At 39.3% G+C, this 22500-nt stretch overlaps 1 protein-coding gene across 1 annotated transcript in view; it reads left to right on the top strand.

The window, feature by feature from the left end:
• The first annotated feature begins 364 nt into the window (after window positions 1-364).
• Window positions 365-22500, top strand: part of LOC109887687 (phosphoribosyl pyrophosphate synthase-associated protein 2-like) — a 26446-nt gene continuing 4310 nt past the window's right edge. Inside the window, exons 1-8 of the mRNA XM_031814193.1 lie at window positions 365-460; window positions 7606-7766; window positions 7860-7912; window positions 13855-13921; window positions 15392-15564; window positions 16415-16530; window positions 18191-18246; window positions 21907-22025. Coding sequence (XP_031670053.1) covers window positions 7684-7766; window positions 7860-7912; window positions 13855-13921; window positions 15392-15564; window positions 16415-16530; window positions 18191-18246; window positions 21907-22025 — 667 coding nt within the window. The 5' untranslated portion in view covers window positions 365-460; window positions 7606-7683. The remainder of the gene's footprint in view (window positions 461-7605; window positions 7767-7859; window positions 7913-13854; window positions 13922-15391; window positions 15565-16414; window positions 16531-18190; window positions 18247-21906; window positions 22026-22500) is intronic.

The raw sequence follows: 22500 nt of genomic DNA, 5'->3' as shown, positions 1-22500 counted from the left end.
AATTATCGTAGCGACACGTTGACTACGTTAAAGGTGTAGAGATAGTATGTGTGTGCGGGACGTACTATCTCTACTATCTCTTTTTTCTTCCACAATGTGTATTTTTGCGCATTATAACCCCTAGCACCACAAATCTGATAAATTTGGAAGCTAGTCTTCTCAAGTCTGTGTGTAACCTGAACACACCCGACCAAACACCTGGCAAAATAGTTTTTGGGGGGATGTAATAAATATTCAGAATCAAATTCAAATTCAATGTAGACGTGATGACGTCTTCCCTCTACGATCAACACGAGGGTTTGGGTGAAATTTTTATCCGTCGGGATTCCTGGTCTGTGATTGGCCGAGATGCATGTCCATCATACTCAGTAGACCGGGCTTGGAGGAACAGGTTGAGACGTTTACAAACTGCGAAATCATCCAACATCATACAACGCGGTTACACTACAAACACAAACTGGTGAGTACAGCAGGTCCGTCTGTGACGTTTCAATGTTGTGGTTTTTTTGTGTGGTTTTTAAACGTTGTATTTTGTTGTGTTTACCGAGACTGAGCGCAAATCAAAATCTGTGCGTCCGTCCGCTCATCAGCAGACGGCGCGCCGAGCGCATCCGGGAGTCAGGAGAGGAAAGCATGAATACTGAATTCCGTTTATAATGTGTCTCTGTTTTACAGGCCGTTATTATGTGGATGATGAGTCCTTCATTGCTTTCCTACTGAACCATATTTTATGTTCTGTTTTCTTATCTTATGGTATGATGTGTTGTCATAACATATCACAACATAACGCATCATAACACAACATATCACATCATATCACATCATAACACATCATAACACATCATAACACATCATAACACATCATAACACATCATAACACATCATAACACATCATATATAAACATAACACATAACACTTCATAACATGATATGATGTATTATGATGTGTTATGATGTGTTATGATGCGTTATGATGTGTTATGATGTGTTATGATGTGTTATGATGTGTTATGATGTGTTATGATGCGTTATGATGCGTTATGATGTGTTATGATGTGTTATGATGCGTTATGATGCGTTATGATGTGTTATGATGTATTATGATGTGTTATGATGTGTTATGATGCGTTATGATGTGTTATGATGTATTATGATGCGTTATGATGTGTTATGATGTGTTATGATGCGTTATGATGTGTTATGATGTATTATGATGCGTTATGATGTGTTATGATGTGTTATGATGCGTTATGATGCGTTATGATGTGTTATGATGTATTATGATGTGTTATGATGTGTCATGATGTGTTATGATGTGTTGTGATGTATTATGATGTGTTATGATGTGTTATGATGCGTTATGATGTGTTATGATGTATTATGATGTGTTATGATGTGTTATGATGTGTCATGATGTGTTATGATGTGTTGTGATGTATTATGATGTGTCATGATGTGTTATGATGTGTTGTGTTATGATGTGTTATGATGTGTTATGATGTGTTGTGTTATGATGTATTATGATGTGTTATGATGTGTTATGATGTGTTATGATGTGTTATGATGTGTTATGATGTGTTGTGTTATGATGTATTATGATGTGTTATGATGTGGTATGATGTGGTATGATGTGTTATGATGTGTTATGATGTATTATGATGTGTTATGATGTGTTATGATGTGTTATGATGTGTTATGATGTGTTATGTTATGATGTGTTATGATGTGTTATGATGTGTTATGATGTATTATGATGTGTTATGTTATGATGTGTTATATGTTATGATGTATGATGTTATGATGTGTTATGATGTGTTATGATGTGTTATGATGTGTTATGATATGTTATGATGTATTATGATGTGTTATGATGTGTTATGATGTGTTATGATGTGTTATGATGTGTTATGATGTGTTATGATGTGTTATGTTATGATGTGTTATGATGTATTATGTTATGATGTGTTATGTTATGATGTGTTATGATGTATTATGTTTATGATGTGTTATGATGTGTTATGATGTATTATGTTATGATGTGTTATGATGTGTTATGATGTAGTATGATGTGTTATGTTGAGATGTGTTATGATGTGTTATGATGTGTTATGATGTGTCATGATGTGTTATGATGTGGTATGATGTGTTATGTTATGATGTGTTATATGTTATGATGTATGATGTTATGATGTGTTATGATGTGTTATGATGTGTTATGATGTGGTATGATGTGTTATGATGTGTTATGATGTGTTATGATGTGTTATGTTATGATGTATGATGTTATGATGTGTTATGATGTATTATGTTATGATGTGTTATGATGTGTTATGATGTATTATGATGTGTTGTGTTATGATGTGTTATGATGTGTTATGATGTGTTATGTTATGATGTGTTATGATGTGTTATGATGTGTTATGATGTATTATGTTATGATGTGTTATGATGTATTATGATGTGTTATGATGTGTTGTGTTATGATGTGTTATGATGTGTTATGATGTGTTATGATGTGTTATGATGTGTTATGTTATGATGTGTTATGTTATGATGTGTTATGATGTGTTATGATGTGTTATGTTATGATGTGTTATGGTGTGTTATGTTATGATGTATTATGATGTGTTATGTTATGATGTGTTATGATGTGTTATGATGTGTTATGATGTGTTATGATGTGTTATGATGTTATATGTTATGATGTTATATGTTATGATGTGGTATGATGTATTATGATGTGTTATGATGTGTTATGATGTGTTATGATGTGTTATGATGTGTCATGATATGTTATGATGTATTATGATGTGTTATGATGTGTTATGATGTGTTATGATGTGTTATGTTATGATGTGTTATGATGTATTATGTTATGATGTCTTATGTTATGATGTATTATGTTATGATGTGTTATGATGTGTTATGATGTATTATGTTATGATGTGTTATGATGTGTTATGATGTATTATGATGTGTTATGTTGAGATGTGTTATGATGTGTCATGATGTGTTATGATGTGTTGTGTTATGATGTATTACGATGTGTTATGATGTGTTATGATGTGTTATGATGTGTTATGATGTGTTATGATGTGTTATGATGTATTATGATGTGTTATGATGTGTTATGTTGTGTTATGATGTGTTATGATGTGTTATGATGTGTTATGATGTGTTATGATGTGTTATGATGTATTATGATGTGTTAGTTCTGATGTGTTGTGTTATGATGTATTATGATGTGTTATGATGTGTTATGATGTGTTATGTTATGATGTGTTATATGTTATGATGTATGATGTTATGATGTGTTATGATGTGTTATGATGTGTTATGATGTGTTATGTTATGATGTGTTATGATGTGTTATGTTATGATGTGTTATGATGTGTTATGATGTGTTATGATGTGTTATATGTTATGATGTGTTATGATGTGTTATGATGTGTTATATGTTATGATGTGTTATGATGTGTTATATGTTATGATGTGTTGTGTTATGATTGTGTTATGATGTGTTATATGTTATGATGTGTTATGATGTGTTATATGTTATGATGTGTTATGATGTGTTATGTTATGATGTATTATGATGTGTTATATGTTATGATGTGTTATGTTATGATGTGTTATGATGTGTTATGATGTGTTATGATGTGTTATGATGTATTATGTTATGATGTGTTATGATGTGTTATGATGTATTATGATGTGTTATGATGTGTTGTGTTATGATGTGTTATGATGTGTTATGATGTGTTATGATGTGTTATGATGTGTTATGATGTGTTATGATGTGTTATGTTATGATGTGTTATGATGTGTTATGATGTGTTATGTTATGATGTGTTATGATGTATTATGATGTGTTATGATGTGTTGTGTTATGATGTGTTATGATGTGTTATGATGTGTTATGATGTGTTATGATGTGTTATGATGTGTTATGATGTGTTATGTTATGATGTGTTATGATGTGTTATGATGTGTTATGATGTGTTATGATGTTATATGTTATGATGTTATGATGTGTTATGATGTGTTATGATGTGTTATGATGTGTTATGATGTGTTATGATGTGTTATGATGTGTTATTATGTATTATGTTATGATGTGTTATGATGTATTATGTTATGATGTGTTATGATGTGTTATGATGTGTTATGTTGAGATGTGTTATGATGTGTTATGATGTGTGTATTGATGTGTCATGATGTGTTATGATGTGTTGTGTTATGATGTATTATGATGTGTTATGATGTGTTATGATGTGTTATGATGTGTTATGATGTGTTGTGTTATGATGTATTATGATGTGTTATGATGTGGTATGATGTGGTATGATGTGTTATGATGTGTTATGATGTATTATGATGTGTTATGTTCTGATGTGTTGTGTTATGATGTATTATGATGTGTTATGATGTGTTATGATGTGTTATGTTATGATGTGTTATATGTTATGATGTATGATGTGTTATGATGTGTTATGATGTGTTATGATGTGTTATGATGTGTTATGTTATGATGTGTTATGATGTGTTATGTTATGATGTGTTATGATGTGTTATATGTTATGATGTGTTATGATGTGTTATGATGTGTTATATGTTATGATGTGTTATATGGTATGATGTGTTATGATGTGTTATGATGTGTTATGTTATGATGTATTATGATGTGTTATATGTTATGTATGTGTTATGATGTGTTATGATGTATGTGTATGATGTGTTATGATGTGTTATGATGTGTTATGATGTGTTATGATGTGTTATGTTATGATGTGTTATGATGTATTATGTTATGATGTGCTATGATGTGTTATGATGTGTTATGATGTGTTATGATGTGTTATGATGTGTTATGATGTATTATGTTATGATGTGTTATGATGTGTTATGATGTGTTATGTTATGATGTGTTATGATGTGTTATGATGTGTTATGATGTGTTATGTTATGATGTATTATGTTATGATGTATTATGATGTGTTATGATGTATTATGTTATGATGTGTTATGATGTGTTATGATGTGTTATGATGTATTATGTTATGATGTGTTATGATGTATTATGATGTGTTATGTTGAGATGTGTTATGTTATGATGTGTTATGTATGATGTATTATGATGTGTTATGATGTGTTATGATGTATTATGTTTATGATGTGTTATGATGTGTTATGATGTTTTATGATGTGTTATGATGTGTTATGATATGTTATGATGTGTTACGATGTGTTATGATGTGTTATGATATGTTATGATGTGTTATGATGTGTTATGATGTGTTATGATGTGTTATGATGTGTTATGATATGTTATGATGTGTTATGATGTGTTATGATGTGTTATGATGTGTTATGATATGTTATGATGTGTTATGATGTGTTATGTTATGATGTGTTATGTTATGATGTATTATGATATGTTATGATGTGTTATGATGTGTTATGATGTGTTATGATGTGTTATGATGTGTTATGATGTGTTATGATGTGTTATGATGTGCTATGATGTGTTATATGTTATGATGTATTATGTTATGATGTGTTATGTTATGATGTATTATGTTATGATGTGTTATGTTATGATGTGTTATGATGTATTGTGTTATGATGTGTTATGATGTGTTATGATGTATTATGATGTGTTATGATGTGTTATGATGTATTATGTTATGATGTGTTATGATGTGTTATGTTATGATGTATTATGATGTGTTATGATGTATTATGATGTGTTATGATGTGTTATGTTATGATGTGTTATGATGTGTTAAGATGTGTTATGATGTGTTATGATGTGTTATGATGTGTTATGATGTATTATGATGTGTTATGATGTGTTATGATGTATTATGATGTGTTATGATGTGTTATGATGTGTTATGATGTGTTATGATGTGTTATGTTATGATGTATTATGATGTGTTATGATGTGTTATGATGTGTTATGATGTATTATGATGTGTTATGATGTGTTATGATGTGTTATGATGTGTTATGATGTATTATGATGTGTTATGATGTGTTATGATGTGTTATGTTATGATGTATTATGATGTGTTATGATGTGTTATGGATGTGTTATGATGTGTTATGATTTATTATGTTATGATGTATTATGTTATGATGTGTTATGATGTGTTTATGTTATGATGTATCATGATGTGTTATGATGTGTTATGTTTATGATGTGTTATGATGTGTTATGATGTGTTATGATGTGTTATGTTATTATGTGTTATGATGTGTTATGATGTATTATGATGTGTTATGATGTGTTATGATGTGTTATGATGTATTATGATGTGTTATGATGTGTTATGATGTGTTATGTAATGATGTGTTATGATGTGTTATGATGTATTATGATGTGTTATGATGTGTTGTGTTATGATGTGTTATGATGTGTTATGATGTATTATGATGTGTTATGATGTATTATGATGTGTTATGTTGTGTTATGATGTGTTATGATGTGTTATGATGTGTTATGATGTGTTATGTTATGATGTATTATGTTATGATGTGTTATGATGTGTTATGTTGCGATGTGTTATGATGTGTTATGATGTGTTATGTTATGATGTGTTATGATGTGTTATGATGTATTATGATGTGTTTATGATGTATTATGATGTGTTGTATGATGTGTATGATGTTATGATGTGTTATGATGTGTATGATGTGTTATGATGTGTTATGATGTGTTATGTTATTATGTATTATGTTATGATGTGTTATGATGTGTTGTGATGTGTTATGATGTGTTATGTTATGATGTATTATGTTATGATGTGTTATGATGTATTATGATGTGTTATGATATATTACGTTATGATGTGTTATGTTGAGATGTGTTATGATGTGTTATGATGTTGTTATGTTATGATGTGTTATGATGTGTTATGATGTGTTATGATGTGTTATGATGTTATATGTTATGATGTGTTATGATGTGTTATGATGTGTTATGATGTGTTATGATGTGTTATGATGTGTTATGTTATGATGTGTTATGATGTGTTATGATGTGTTATGATGTGTTATGTTATGATGTGTTATGATGTGTTATGATGTATTATGATGTATTATGATGTGTTATGTTATGATGTGTTATGATGTGTTGTGTTATGATGTGTTATGTTATGTTGTGTTATGATGTGTTATGATGTGTTATGATGTGTTTGTTATGTGTTATGATGTGTTATGTGTATGTATGTGTTATGATGTGTTATGATGTGTTATGTTATGTATGTATGATGTGTTATGATGTGTTATGTTATGATGTGTTATGATGTATTATGTTGTGTTATGATGTGTTATGATGTGTTATGATGTGTTATGTTGTGTTATGATGTGTTATGATGTGTTATGATGTGTTATGATGTGTTATGTTATGATGTGTTATGATGTGTTATGATGTGTTATGATGTGTTATGTTGTGTTATGATGTGTTATGTTGTGTTATGTTATGTTGTGTTATGATGTGTTATGATGTGTTATGATGTGTTTTGTTGGTAGTAACACTGTTCCAGACAAGTGGATTGATTATTAACTGTGTGTGTGTGGGGGTCCCTGGTTCCGCTGTAGGAAGGCCTGAGTGCAGCGTGGGTGCCCAGGGATAGGCCGTCTGAGGCTGGGGAGCAGAGTGGCCGGTCCCCCCCGGTTATGAACCACACCGAGGGAGGCCTGGTCATCTTCAGTGCCAACTCACACCCCTCCTCCAGGGAGATCAGCAAGAGGATAGGAGAGTCAGTACACACACACACACACAAACACTCTGGCTTTTCATTGGTCAGCTCTCCCTGTGCTCTCTTTTCATTGGCTATGTCTCCCGTGTGCAGGCGTCTGGGGGTGGAGCTTGGGAAGGTGCAGGTGTACCAGGAAGACAACAGAGGTGAGACTCTGACCCCTGACTTCTGACCTCTCTGTCACACGCCATTACCCTCTCCTCCAGCAGTCTGATCCTCTCCTCCATCACCCTCTCCTCCATCCCCCCTCCCCCACCCCCCTCTCCTCCATGCCCCTCTCCCTCTCCTCCAACCCCCCTCCCCCCACCCCCCTCTCCTCCATGCCCCTCTCCCTAAAACATGTATTTGATTTTGACCTGATTGGGTTGCCAAAACTGTTCCAGGAGTGTCCAGGTTGATATCCTTGTTGTCTAGTATCCTGAGTTTCCACCCCTTCACTTAACACCACCCCCCCCCCCTCTTAAGATGGCGCTGATAGAGATGGCAGGGGATATACACGGCTGTGACGATAACCGAGGACAGTTCTCTTGGGAGATAATACGGTCGGCATTTGATTGTGAGGAATTCTAGGTCAGCTGAACAAAAGGACTTGAGTTCCTGTATGTTGTTACAATTACACCATGAGTACACCATAGATATTAGGTTTTGTTGTGGAGTTGTTAGATATTAGGTTTTGTTGTGGAATTTGTTAGATATTAGGTTTTGTTGTGGAATTTGTTAGATATTAGGTTTTGTTGTGGAATTGTTAGATATTAGGTTTTGTTGTGGAATAGCTTAGATATTACCTGATCCTGCTGCACTGTCGGATCTAGAAGCACAAGAATTTCACTACACTCACAATGACATCTGATAACCATGTGAGCAATAACATCTGATAACCATGTGACCAATAACATCTGCTAACCATGTGACCAATAACATCTGCTAACCATGTGACCAATAACATCTGTTAACCATGTGACCAATAACATCTGCTAACCATGTGTATGTGACCAATAACATCTGCTAACCATGTGACCAATAACATCTGCTAACCATGTGACCAATAACATCTGCTAACCATGTGACCAATAACATCTGCTAACCATGTGACCAATAACATCTGCTAACCATGTGACTAATAACATCTGATAACCATGTGACCAATAACATCTGCTAACCATGTGACCAATAACATCTGATAACCATGTGACCAATAACATCTGCTAACCATGTGACCAATAACATCTGCTAACCATGTGACCAATAACATCTGATAACCATGTGTATGTGACCAATAACATCTGTTAACCATGTGACCAATAACATCTGCTAACCATGTGACTAATAACATCTGCTAACCATGTGACCAATAACATCTGATAACCATGTGACCAATAACATCTGATAACCATGTGACCAATAACATCTGCTAACCATGTGACCAATAACATCTGATAACCATGTGACCAATAACATCTGCTAACCATGTGACCAATAACATCTGATAACCATGTGTATGTGACCAATAACATTTGATAACCATGTGACCAATAACATCTGCTAACCATGTGTATGTGACCAATAACATTTGATAACCATGTGACCAATAACATTTGATAACCATGTGACCATTAACATCTGTTAACCATGTGACCAATAACATCTGCTAACCATGTGTATGTGACCAATAACATCTGCTAATCATGTGTATGTGACCAATAACATTTGATAACCATGTGACCAATAACATTTGATAACCATGTGACCATTAACATCTGTTAACCATGTGACCAATAACATCTGCTAACCATGTGTATGTGACCAATAACATCTGCTAACCATGTGTATGTGACCAATAACATTTGATAACCATGTGACCAATAACATTTGATAACCATGTGACCATTAACATCTGTTAACCTTGTGACCAATAACATCTGCTAACCATGTGACCAATAACATCTGCTAACCATGTGTATGTGACCAATAACATCTGATAAACATGTGACCAATAACATCTGATAACCATGTGACCAATAACATCTGCTAACCATGTGACCAATAACATCTGCTAACCATGTGACCAATAACATCTGCTAACCATGTGACTAATAACATCTGATAACCATGTGACCAATAACATCTGCTAACCATGTGACCAATAACATCTGCTAACCATGTGACCAATAACATCTGTTAACCATGTGACCAATAACATCTGCTAACCATGTGACCAATAACATCTGCTAACCATGTGACCAATAACATCTGATAACCATGTGACCAATAACATCTGATAACCATGTGACCAATAACATCTGATAACCATGTGACCAATAACATCTGCTAACCATGTGACCAATAACATCTGCTAACCATGTGACCAATAACATCTGCTAACCATGTGACCAATAACATCTGCTAACCATGTGACCAATAACATCTGCTAACCATGTGACCAATAACATCTGCTAACCATGTGACCAATAACATCTGCTAACCATGTGACCAATAACATCTGCTAACCATGTGACCAATAACATCTGCTAACCATGTGACCAATAACATCTGATAACCATGTGACTAATAACATCTGATAACCATGTGACCAATAACATCTGCTAACCATGTGACCAATAACATCTGATAACCATGTGACCAATAACATCTGCTAACCATGTGACCAATAACATCTGCTAACCATGTGACCAATAACATCTGATAACCATGTGTATGTGACCAATAACATCTGTTAACCATGTGACCAATAACATCTGCTAACCATGTGACTAATAACATCTGCTAACCATGTGACCAATAACATCTGATAACCATGTGACCAATAACATCTGATAACCATGTGACCAATAACATCTGCTAACCATGTGACCAATAACATCTGATAACCATGTGACCAATAACATCTGCTAACCATGTGACCAATAACATCTGATAACCATGTGTATGTGACCAATAACATTTGATAACCATGTGACCAATAACATCTGCTAACCATGTGTATGTGACCAATAACATTTGATAACCATGTGACCAATAACATTTGATAACCATGTGACCATTAACATTTGTTAACCATGTGACCAATAACATCTGCTAACCATGTGTATGTGACCAATAACATCTGCTAATCATGTGTATGTGACCAATAACATTTGATAACCATGTGACCAATAACATTTGATAACCATGTGACCATTAACATCTGTTAACCATGTGACCAATAACATCTGCTAACCATGTGTATGTGACCAATAACATCTGCTAACCATGTGTATGTGACCAATAACATTTGATAACCATGTGACCAATAACATTTGATAACCATGTGACCATTAACATCTGTTAACCTTGTGACCAATAACATCTGCTAACCATGTGACCAATAACATCTGCTAACCATGTGTATGTGACCAATAACATCTGATAACCATGTGACCAATAACATCTGATAACCATGTGACCAATAACATCTGCTAACCATGTGACCAATAACATCTGCTAACCATGTGACCAATAACATCTGCTAACCATGTGACTAATAACATCTGATAACCATGTGACCAATAACATCTGCTAACCATGTGACCAATAACATCTGCTAACCATGTGACCAATAACATCTGTTAACCATGTGACCAATAACATCTGCTAACCATGTGACCAATAACATCTGCTAACCATGTGACCAATAACATCTGATAACCATGTGACCAATAACATCTGATAACCATGTGACCAATAACATCTGATAAACCATTGACCAATAACATCTGCTAACCATGTGACCAATAACATCTGCTAACCATGTGACCAATAACATCTGCTAACCATGTGACCAATAACATCTGCTAACCATGTGACCAATAACATCTGCTAACCATGTGACCAATAACATCTGCTAACCATGTGACCAATAACATCTGCTAACCATGTGACCAATAACATCTGCTAACCATGTGACCAATAACATCTGCTACCATGTGACCAATAACATCTGCTAACCATGTGACCAATAACATCTGCTAAACCATGTGACCAATAACATCTGCTAACCATGTGACCAATAACATCTGCTAACCATGTGACCAATAACATCTGCTAACCATGTGACCAATAACATCTGATAACCATGTGACCAATAACATCTGCTAACCATGTGACCAATAACATCTGCTAACCATGTGACCAATAACATCTGCTAACCATGTGACCAATAACATCTGCTAACCATGTGACCAATAACATCTGCTAACCATGTGTATGTGACCAATAACATCTGCTAACCATGTGACCAATAACATCTGCTAACCATGTGACCAATAACATCTGCTAACCATGTGACCAATAACATCTGCTAACCATGTGACCAATAACATCTGTTAACCATGTGACCAATAACATCTGCTAACCATGTGACCAATAACATCTGCTAACCATGTGACCAATAACATCTGCTAACCATGTGACCAATAACATCTGCTAACCATGTGACCAATAACACCTGATAACCATGTGACCAATAACATCTGCTAACCATGTGACCAATAACATCTGATAACCATGTGACCAATAACATCTGCTAACCATGTGACCAATAACATCTGCTAACCATGTGACCAATAACATCTGATAACCATGTGACCAATAACATCTGCTAACCATGTGACCAATAACATCTGCTAACCATGTGACCAATAACATCTGCTAACCATGTGACCAATAACATCTGATAACCATGTGACCAATAACATCTGCTAACCATGTGACCAATAACATCTGCTAACCATGTGACCAATAACATCTGCTAACCATGTGACCAATAACATCTGATAACCATGTGACCAATAACATCTGATAACCATGTGTACGTGACCAATAACACCTGCTAACCATGTGACCAATAACATCTGCTAACCATGTGACCAATAACATCTGCTAACCATGTGACCATAACATCTGCTAACCATGTGACCAATAACATCTGCTAACCATGTGACCAATAACATCTGATTTGATTTGAACAGAGGGGTAGTGTTTTAATATAGCACTGTACCAGGGGTCTGTGTGGAAGTGTAAGTTGCTTACCAACAGTCAGTAAAACGTGTCTCTTGATTGTCCACAAGGAGCTTATTTTTGTACTCTCTCCTCCCTCTCTCTCCTTCTTCCCCCTCTCTCTCTCCTTCTTCCCCTCCCTCTCTCCTTGTCATTTTATAAGGGGTACTGTATGTTAAGGACCTCTGCACAGAGGGAGAAGGCCTCTCCATTTGGGGGAGGGGCATCAAAGGCCTCTCCATTTGGGGGAGGGGCATCAAAGGCCTCTCCATTTGGGGGAGGGGCATCAAAGGCCTCTCCATTTGGGGGAGGGGCATCAAAGGCCTCTCCATTTGGGGGAGGGGCATCAAAGGCCTCTCCATTTGGGGGAGGGGCATCAAAGGCCTCTCCATTTGGGGGAGGGGCATCAAAGGCCTCTCCATTTGGGGGAGGGGCATCAAAGGCCTCTCCATTTGGGTGGGGGGAGGCTGTGTGACTCTCCTGCCATTGCTGGGCTCAAGGGCTTTGACACTTCCCAAACTAGGCTCGTCATTTAACAAGCAATTCTGTTAATCACATTTAGATTTTTAAAAAAAGTTTATGTTCAAATTCTTCCTCTCACCCCCCTCTGGCTCTCTGTCTCTGTCTCTCTCTCTGTCTCTCTCTCTGTCTCTCTCTCTGTCTCTGTCTCTGTCTCTCTCTCTGTCTCTCTCGCTGTCTCTCTCGCTGTCTCTCTCTCTGTCTCTCTGTCTCTCTCTCTCTCTCTCTCTCTCTCTCTCTCTCTCTCTCTCTCTCTCTCTCTCTCTCTCTCTGTCTCTCTCTGTCTATCTCTCTCTGTCTCTCTCTCTGTCTCTCTCTCTCTCTGTCTCTCTCGCTGTCTCTCTCTGTCTCTCTCTCTGTCTCTCTCTCTCTCTCTCTCTCTCTCTCTCTCTGTCTCTCTCGCTGTCTCTCTCTCTCTGTCTCTCTCTCTGTCTCTCTCTCTCTCTCTCTCTCCCCCCTCTCACCCTCTCTCACCCCTCTCTCTCTCTCTCTCTCTCTCTCTCTCTTTGTGTAGAAACGCGTGTGCAGATCCAGGAGTCGGTTCGAGGCAAAGATGTCTTCATCATCCAGACAGCGTCTAAGTACGAACACAGACCCACACTACTGGCTATAACAGAGCCCTCGAACGTCTCTACCAAACACACTATCACACAGACCCAGACTCCTGGATACAACAGAGCCCTCAAACCTCTCTATCAAAACACACCCACACTACTGGCTATAACAGAGCACTCAAACCTCTCTATCAAACACACTACTGGCTATAACAGAGCCAACTCTATCAAACCTTCTATCAAACATCCCTCTCCAGGGATGTGATCACTACCATCATGGTGTATATCTCTCTCTCTCTCCAGGGATGTGATCACTACCATCATGGTGTATATCTCTCTGTCTCCAGGGATGTGATCACTACCATCATGGTGTATATCTCTCTCTCTCTCCAGGGATGTGATCACTACCATCATGGTGTATATCTCTCTCTCTCTCCAGGGATGTGATCACTACCATCATGGTGTATATCTCTGTCTCTCTGTCTCCAGGGATGTGATCACTACCATCATGGTGTATATTTCTCTCTCTGTCTGTCTCCAGGGATGTGAACACTACCATCATGGTGTATATCTCTCTCTCTGTCTGTCTCCAGGGATGTGAACACTACCATCATGGTGTATATCTCTCTCTGTCTCCATGGATGTGATCACTACCATCATGGTGTATATCTCTCTCTCTGTCTTTCTGTCTCCAGGGATGTGAACACTACCATCATGGTGTATATCTCTCTGTCTCCAGGGATGTGATCACTACCATCATGGTGTATATCTCTCTCTGCCTCCAGGGATGTGATCACTACCATCATGGTGTATATATCTCTCTCTCTGTCTCCAGGGATGTGATCACTACCATCATGGTGTATATCTCTCTCTGTCTCCAGGGATGTGAACACTACCATCATGGAGTTGTTGATCATGGTGTATATCTCTCTGTCTCCAGGGATGTGATCACTACCATCATGGTGTATATCTCTCTCTGTCTCCAGGGATGTGATCACTACCATCATGGTGTATCTCTCTCCCTGTCTCCAGGGATGTGAACACTACCATCATGGTGTATATCTCTCTCTGTCTTCAGGGATGTGATCACTACCATTATGGAGTTGTTGATCATGGTGTATATCTCTCTCTCTGTCTCCAGGGATGTGATCACTACCATCATGGTGTATATCTCTCTCTGTCTCCAGGGATGTGATCACTACCATCATGGTGTATATCTCTCTCTGTCTCCAGGGATGTGATCACTACCATCATGGTGTATCTCTCTCTCTGTCTCCAGGGATGTGAACACTACCATCATGGTGTATATCTCTCTCTGTCTTCAGGGATGTGATCACTACCATCATGGAGTTGTTGATCATGGTGTATATCTCTCTCTCTGTCTCCAGGGATGTGAACACTACCATCATGGAGTTGTTGATCATGGTGTATATCTCTCTCTCTGTCTCCAGGGATGTGATCACTACCATCATGGTGTATATCTCTCTCTGTCTCCAGGGATGTGAACACTACCATCATGGAGTTGTTGATCACGGTGTATGCGTGCAGGACTTCCTGTGCCAGGAGTATCACCGGGGTCGTCCCCTACTTCCCTTACAGTAAACAGTGTAAGATGAGGAAGAGAGGGTCTATCGTCTCCAAGCTGCTGGCCTCCATGATGTGTAAAGCAGGTGAGGACACACCTCGGGGGGAGACACACACCGCAGACACACAGAGACACATACATCACAGATACAGAGAGAGACACAGAGACACACACTTCGCAGACACACAGAGACACATACATCACAGATACACACAGAGAGACACACACTCCGCAGACACACAGAGACACATACATCACAGATACACACAGAGAGACACACAGAGACACACACATCAAAGATACACACAGAGAGACACAGAGACACACAGAGACACACACATCACAGATACACACAGAGAGACACACAGAGACACATACATCACAGATACACACAGAAAGACACACATCACAGATACACACAGAAAGACACACAGAGACACACACATCACAGATACACACAGAAAGACACACAGAGACACAGAGAAACAGAGACACACAGAGACACACAGAGACACATACATCACAGATACACAAAGAGAGACACACAGAAAGACACAGAGACATAAAGTCTGGTCCTCATACTGAACAGAGTGCTCTCTCCTTGTTCTGAATGTGTCCGTCAGTCTGTCTCTCTGTCTGTCCGTCCTTCTGTCTCTCTGTCTGTCTGTCTGTCCGTCTTTCTGTCTGTCCTTCTCTCTGTCCGTCTGTCTGTCTGTCCTTCTCTCTGTCCGTCTTTCTGTCTGTCCTTCTCTCTGTCTGTCTGTCTGTCTGTCTGTCCTTCTCTCTCTCTGTCTGTCTGTCTGTCTGTCTGTCTGTCTGTCTGTCTGTCTGTCTGTTGTCCGTCTTTCTGTCCGTCCGTGCGTTCGTCCGTCTGTCTGTCTGTGTGTAGGTCTGACCGTATCTCTCTCTCTCTCTGTCTGTCTGGGTGTGTGTAGGTCTGACCCATCTCATCACTATGGATCTTCATCAGAAGGAGATTCAGGGCTTCTTCAACATCCCAGTAGACAACCTGAGAGCTTCTCCCTTCCTACTGCAGTACATACAGGAGGAGGTAGGACTACACTACCCACAACCCCCTCCTACTACTGTACATACAGGAGGAGGTAGGACTACACTACCCACAACCCCTTCCTACTGCAGTACATACAGGAGGAGGTAGGACTACACTACCCACAACCCCTCCTACTGCAGTACATACAGGAGGAGGTAGGACTACACTACCCACAACCCCCTCCTACTACAGTACATACAGGAGGAGGTAGGACTACACTACCCACAACCCCCTCCTACTACTGTACATACAGGAGGAGGTAGGACTACACTACCCACAACCCCTTCCTACTGCAGTACATACAGGAGGAGGTAGGACTACACTACCCACAACCCCTCCTACTGCAGTACATACAGGAGGAGGTAGGACTACACTACCCACAACCCCCTCCTACTACAGTACATACAGGAGGAGGTAGGACTACACTACCCACAACCCCCTCCTACTACAGTACATACAGGAGGAGGTAGGACTACACTACCCACAACCCCCTCCTACTACAGTACATACAGGAGGAGGTAGGACTACACTACCCACAACCCCCTCCTACTGCAGTACATACAGGAGGAGGTAGGACTACACTACCCACAACCCCCTCCTACTACAGTACATACAGGAGGAGGTAGGACTACACTACCCACAACCCCCTCCTACTACAGTACATACAGGAGGAGGTAGGACTACACTACCCACAACCCCCTCCTACTACAGTACATACAGGAGGAGGTAGGACTACACTACCCACAACCCCCTCCTACTGCAGTACATACAGGAGGAGGTAGGACTACACTACCCACAACCCCCTCCTACTACAGTACATACAGGAATTAGGACTACACTACCCACAACCCCCTACTACTACAGTACATACAGGAGGAGGTAGGACTACACTACCCACAACCCCCTCCTACTACAGTACATACAGGAGGTAGGACTACACTACCCACAACCCCCTCCTACTGCAGTACATACAGGAGAAGGTAGGACTACACTACCCACAACCCCATACTACTACAGTACATACAGGAGAAGGTAGGACTACGCTACCCACAACCCCTTCCTACTACAGTACATACAGGAGGTAGGACTACACTACCCACAACCCCCTACTACTACAGTACATACAGGAGGAGATAGGACTACACTACCCACAACCCCCTCAAACTACAGTACATACAGGACGAGGTAGGACTACACTACCCACAACCCCCTCCCACTACAGTACATACAGGAGAAGGTAGGACTACACTACCCACAGTCCCCCCTACTGCAGTACATACAGGAGGTAGGACTACACTACCCACAACCCCCAGTACATATAGGAGGAGGCAAGACTACACTGCCCACAACCCCCCAGTACATACAGGAGAAGATAAACCACACTACCCCCAACCCCTTATGAATACAGGAGGATATAAACTACTTTACCCATAACCCCCAGTACATACAGAAAGCTGTCAACTATATTACCCACAACCCCCCAGTACATACAGGAGGAGGTAAAACGACACTACCCACAACCCCCCAGTACATACCAGAGGAGGTAAAACGACACATTCCCCAACCCCCAGTACATACAGGAGGACGTAGGACTACATTATCCACAACCCCCTCCTACTGCAGTATTTACAGTAATAGGAGATGTCGTTTTCTTCTACAGATTCCTGACTATAGAAACGCAGTGATAGTGGCCAAATCTCCAGCCTCAGCCAAAAGGTACGCTACGGTCTGGGTTGAAGAGTTGACTGTAGCTGTTACTGTCTGTATTGTATAGTTGACTGTAGCTGTTACTGTCTGTATTGTTTAGTTGACTGTAGCTGTTACTGTCTGTATTGTATAGTTGACTGTAGCTGTTACTGTCTGTATTGTATAGTTGGCTGTAGCTGTTACTGTCTGTATTGTATAGTTGACTGTAGCTGTTACTGTCTGTATTGTATAGTTGACTGTAGCTGTTACTGTCTGTATTGTATAGTTGACTGTAGCTGTTACTGTCTGTATTGTATAGTTGACTGTAGCTGTTACTGTCTGTATTGTATAGTTGGCTGTAGCTGTTACTGTCTGTATTGTATAGTTGACTGTAGCTGTTACTGTCTGTATTGTATAGTTGACTGTAGCTGTTACTGTCTGTATTGTATAGTTGACTGTATGTAGCTGTTACTGTCTGTATTGTATAGTTGACTGTAGCTGTTACTGTCTGTATTGTATAGTTGACTGTAGCTGTTACTGTCTGTATTGTATAGTTGACTGTAGCTGTTACTGTCTGTATTGTATAGTTGACTGTAGCAGCTACTGTCTGTATTGTATAGTTGACTGTAGCTGTTACTGTCTGTATTGTATAGTTGACTGTATGTAGCTGTTACTGTCTGTATTGTATAGTTGACTGTAGCTGTTACTGTCTGTATTGTATAGTTGACTGTAGCTGTTACTGTCTGTATTGTATAGTTGACTGTAGCTGTTACTGTCTGTATTGTATAGTTGACTGTAGCTGTTACTGTCTGTATTGTATAGTTGACTGTATGTAGCTGTTACTGTCTGTATTGTATAGTTGACTGTAGCTGTTACTGTCTGTATTGTATAGTTGACTGTAGCTGTTACTGTCTGTATTGTATAGTTGACTGTAGCTGTTACTGTCTGTATTGTTTAGTTGACTGTAGCTGTTACTGTCTGTATTGTATAGTTGACTGTAGCTGTTACTGTCTGTATTGTATAGTTGACTGTAGCTGTTACTGTCTGTATTGTATAGTTGACTGTAGCTGTTACTGTCTGTATTGTATAGTTGACTGTAGCTGTTACTGTCTGTATTGTATAGTTGACTGTAGCTGTTACTGTCTGTATTGTATAGTTGACTGTAGCTGTTACTGTCTGTATTGTATAGTTGACTGTAGCTGTTACTGTCTGTATTGTATAGTTGACTGTAGCTGTTACTGTCTGTATTGTATAGTTGGCTGTAGCTGTTACTGTCTGTATTGTATAGTTGACTGTAGCTGTTACTGTCTGTATTGTATAGTTGACTGTAGCTGTTACTGTCTGTATTGTATAGTTGACTGTAGCTGTTACTGTCTGTATTGTATAGTTGACTGTAGCTGTTACTGTCTGTATTGTATAGTTGACTGTAGCTGTTACTGTCTGTATTGTATAGTTGACTGTAGCTGTTACTGTCTGTATTGTATAGTTGACTGTATGTAGCTGTTACTGTCTGTATTGTATAGTTGACTGTAGCTGTTACTGTCTGTATTGTATAGTTGACTGTAGCTGTTACTGTCTGTATTGTATAGTTGACTGTAGCTGTTACTGTCTGTATTGTATAGTTGACTGTAGCTGGTACTGTCTGTATTGTATAGTTGACTGTAGCTGTTACTGTCTGTATTGTATAGTTGACTGTAGCTGTTACTGTCTGTATTGTATAGTTGACTGTATGTAGCAGCTACTGTCTGTATTGTATAGTTGACTGTAGCTGTTACTGTCTGTATTGTATAGTTGACTGTAGCTGTTACTGTCTGTATTGTATAGTTGACTGTAGCTGTTACTGTCTGTATTGTATAGTTGACTGTAGCTGTTACTGTCTGTGTTGTATAGTTGACTGTAGCTGTTACTGACTGTATTGTATAGTTGACTGTAGCTGTTACTGTCTGTATTGTATAGTTGACTGTAGCTGTTACTGTCTGTATTGTATAGTTGACTGTAGCTGTTACTGTCTGTATTGTATAGTTGACTGTATGTAGCAGCTACTGTCTGTATTGTATAGTTGACTGTAGCTGTTACTGTCTGTATTGTATAGTTGACTGCAGCTGTTACTGTCTAACTACAGTCTGGGTTAGGGTGGTTCCTCTTTAACTACAGTCTGGGTTAGGGTGGGTCCTCTTTAACTACAGTCTGGGTTAGGGTGGTTCCTCTAACTACAGTCTGGGTTAGGGTGGGTCCTCTTTAACTACAGTCTGGGTTAGGGTGGTTCCTCTAACTACAGTCTGGGTTAGGGTGGTCCCTCTTTAACTACAGTCTGGGTTAGGGTGGGTCATCTTTAACTACAGTCTGGGTTAGGGTGGGTCCTCTTTAACTACAGTCTGGGTTAGGCTGGGTCCTCTTTAACTACAGTCTGGGTTAGGGTGGTTCCTCTTTAACTACAGTCTGGGTTAGGGTGGTTCCTCTTTCACTACAGTCTGGGTTAGGGTGGGTCCTCTTTAACTACAGTCTGGGTTAGGGTGGTTCCTCTTTAACTACAGTCTGGGTTAGGGTGGTTCCTCTTTAACTACAGTCTGGGTTAGGGTGGTTCCTCTTTAACTACAGTCTGGGTTAGGGTGGGTCCTCTTTCACTACAGTCTGGGTTAGGGTGGTTCCTCTAACTACAGTCTGGGTTAGGGTGGTTCCTCTTTCACTACAGTCTGGGTGAGGGTGGTTCCTCTAACTACAGTCTGGGTGAGGGTGGTTCCTCTAACTACAGTCTGGGTTAGGGTGGTTCCTCTTTCACTACAGTCTGGGTTAGGGTGGTTCCTCTTTCACTACAGTCTGGGTGAGGGTGGTTCCTCTAACTACAGTCTGGGTGAGGGTGGTTCCTCTAACTACAGTCTGGGTTAGGGTGGTTCCTCTAGCTACAGTCTGGGTTAGGGTGGTCCCTCTTTAACTACAGTCTGGGTTAGGGTGGGTCCTCTTTAACTACAGTCTGGGTTAGGGTGGTCCCTCTTTAACTACAGTCTGGGTTAGGGTGGGTCCTCTTTAACTACAGTCTGGGTTAGGGTGGTTCCTCTTTAACTACAGTCTGGGTTAGGGTGGTTCCTCTTTAACTACAGTCTGGGTGAGGGTGGTTCCTCTAACTACAGTCTGGGTTAGGGTGGTTCCTCTAACTACAGTCTGGGTTAGAGTGGTTCCTCTAACTACAGTCTGGGTTAGGGTGGTCCCTCTTTAACTACAGTCTGGGTTAGGGTGGTTCCTCTAACTACAGTCTGGGTTAGGGTGGTTCCTCTTTAACTACAGTCTGGGTTAGGGTGGTTCCTCTAACTACAGTCTGGGTTAGGGTGGTTCCTCTAACTACAGTCTGGGTTAGAGTGGTTCCTCTAACTACAGTCTGGGTTAGGGTGGTCCCTCTTTAACTACAGTCTGGGTTAGGGTGGTTCCTCTAACTACAGTCTGGGTTAGGGTGGTTCCTCTTTAACTACAGTCTGGGTTAGGGTGGTTCCTCTAACTACAGTCTGGGTTAGGGTGGGTCCTCTCTAACTACAGTCTGGGTTAGGGTGGTTCCTCTAACTACAGTCTGGGTGAGGGTGGTTCCTCTAACTACAGTCTGGGTCTTTACGGTGTGTGTGTGTGTGTGTGTGTGTGTGTGTGTGTGTGTGTGTGTGTGTGTGTGTGTGTGTGTGTGTGTGTGTGTGTGTGTGTGTTTAGGGCCCAGTCGTTTGCAGAGCGGTTGCGTCTGGGTATTGCAGTGATCCATGGAGAGGCCCAGGATGCAGAGTCAGACCTGGTGGATGGAAGACACTCCCCTCCTACTGTCAAGATACCACGTAACACACACACACACACACACACTCCCCTCCTACTGTCAAGATACCACGTAACACACACACACACACACACACACACTGTATGTGTGTATTGTGTATGTGCGTATTGTGTGTTTGTACTGTATGTTTGTATTGTGTGTATATTGTGTGTGTGTGTATTGTGTGTGTACTGTATGTGTGTATTGTGTGTGTATTGTGTGTGTATTGTGTGTGTGTATTGTGTGTGTATTGTATGTGTGTATTGTGTGTGTATTGTATGTGTGTATTGTGTGTGTGTACTGTATGTGTGTATTGTGTGTGTACTGTATGTGTGTATGGTATGTGTGTATTGTGTGTGTGCTGTATGTGTGTACTGTATGTGTGTATTGTGTGTGTATTGTGTGTGTGCTGTATGTGTGTACTGTATGTGTGTATTGTGTGTGTGTATTGTGTGTGTGCTGTATGTGTGTATTGTGTGTGTACTGTATGTGTGTAT

This window comes from Oncorhynchus kisutch, unplaced genomic scaffold, assembly GCF_002021735.2.
Source record: "Oncorhynchus kisutch isolate 150728-3 unplaced genomic scaffold, Okis_V2 Okis06b-Okis10b_hom, whole genome shotgun sequence".
NCBI classification, from domain to species: Eukaryota; Metazoa; Chordata; class Actinopteri; order Salmoniformes; family Salmonidae; genus Oncorhynchus; species Oncorhynchus kisutch.
This window is presented reverse-complemented; position numbering and strand designations above follow the sequence as displayed.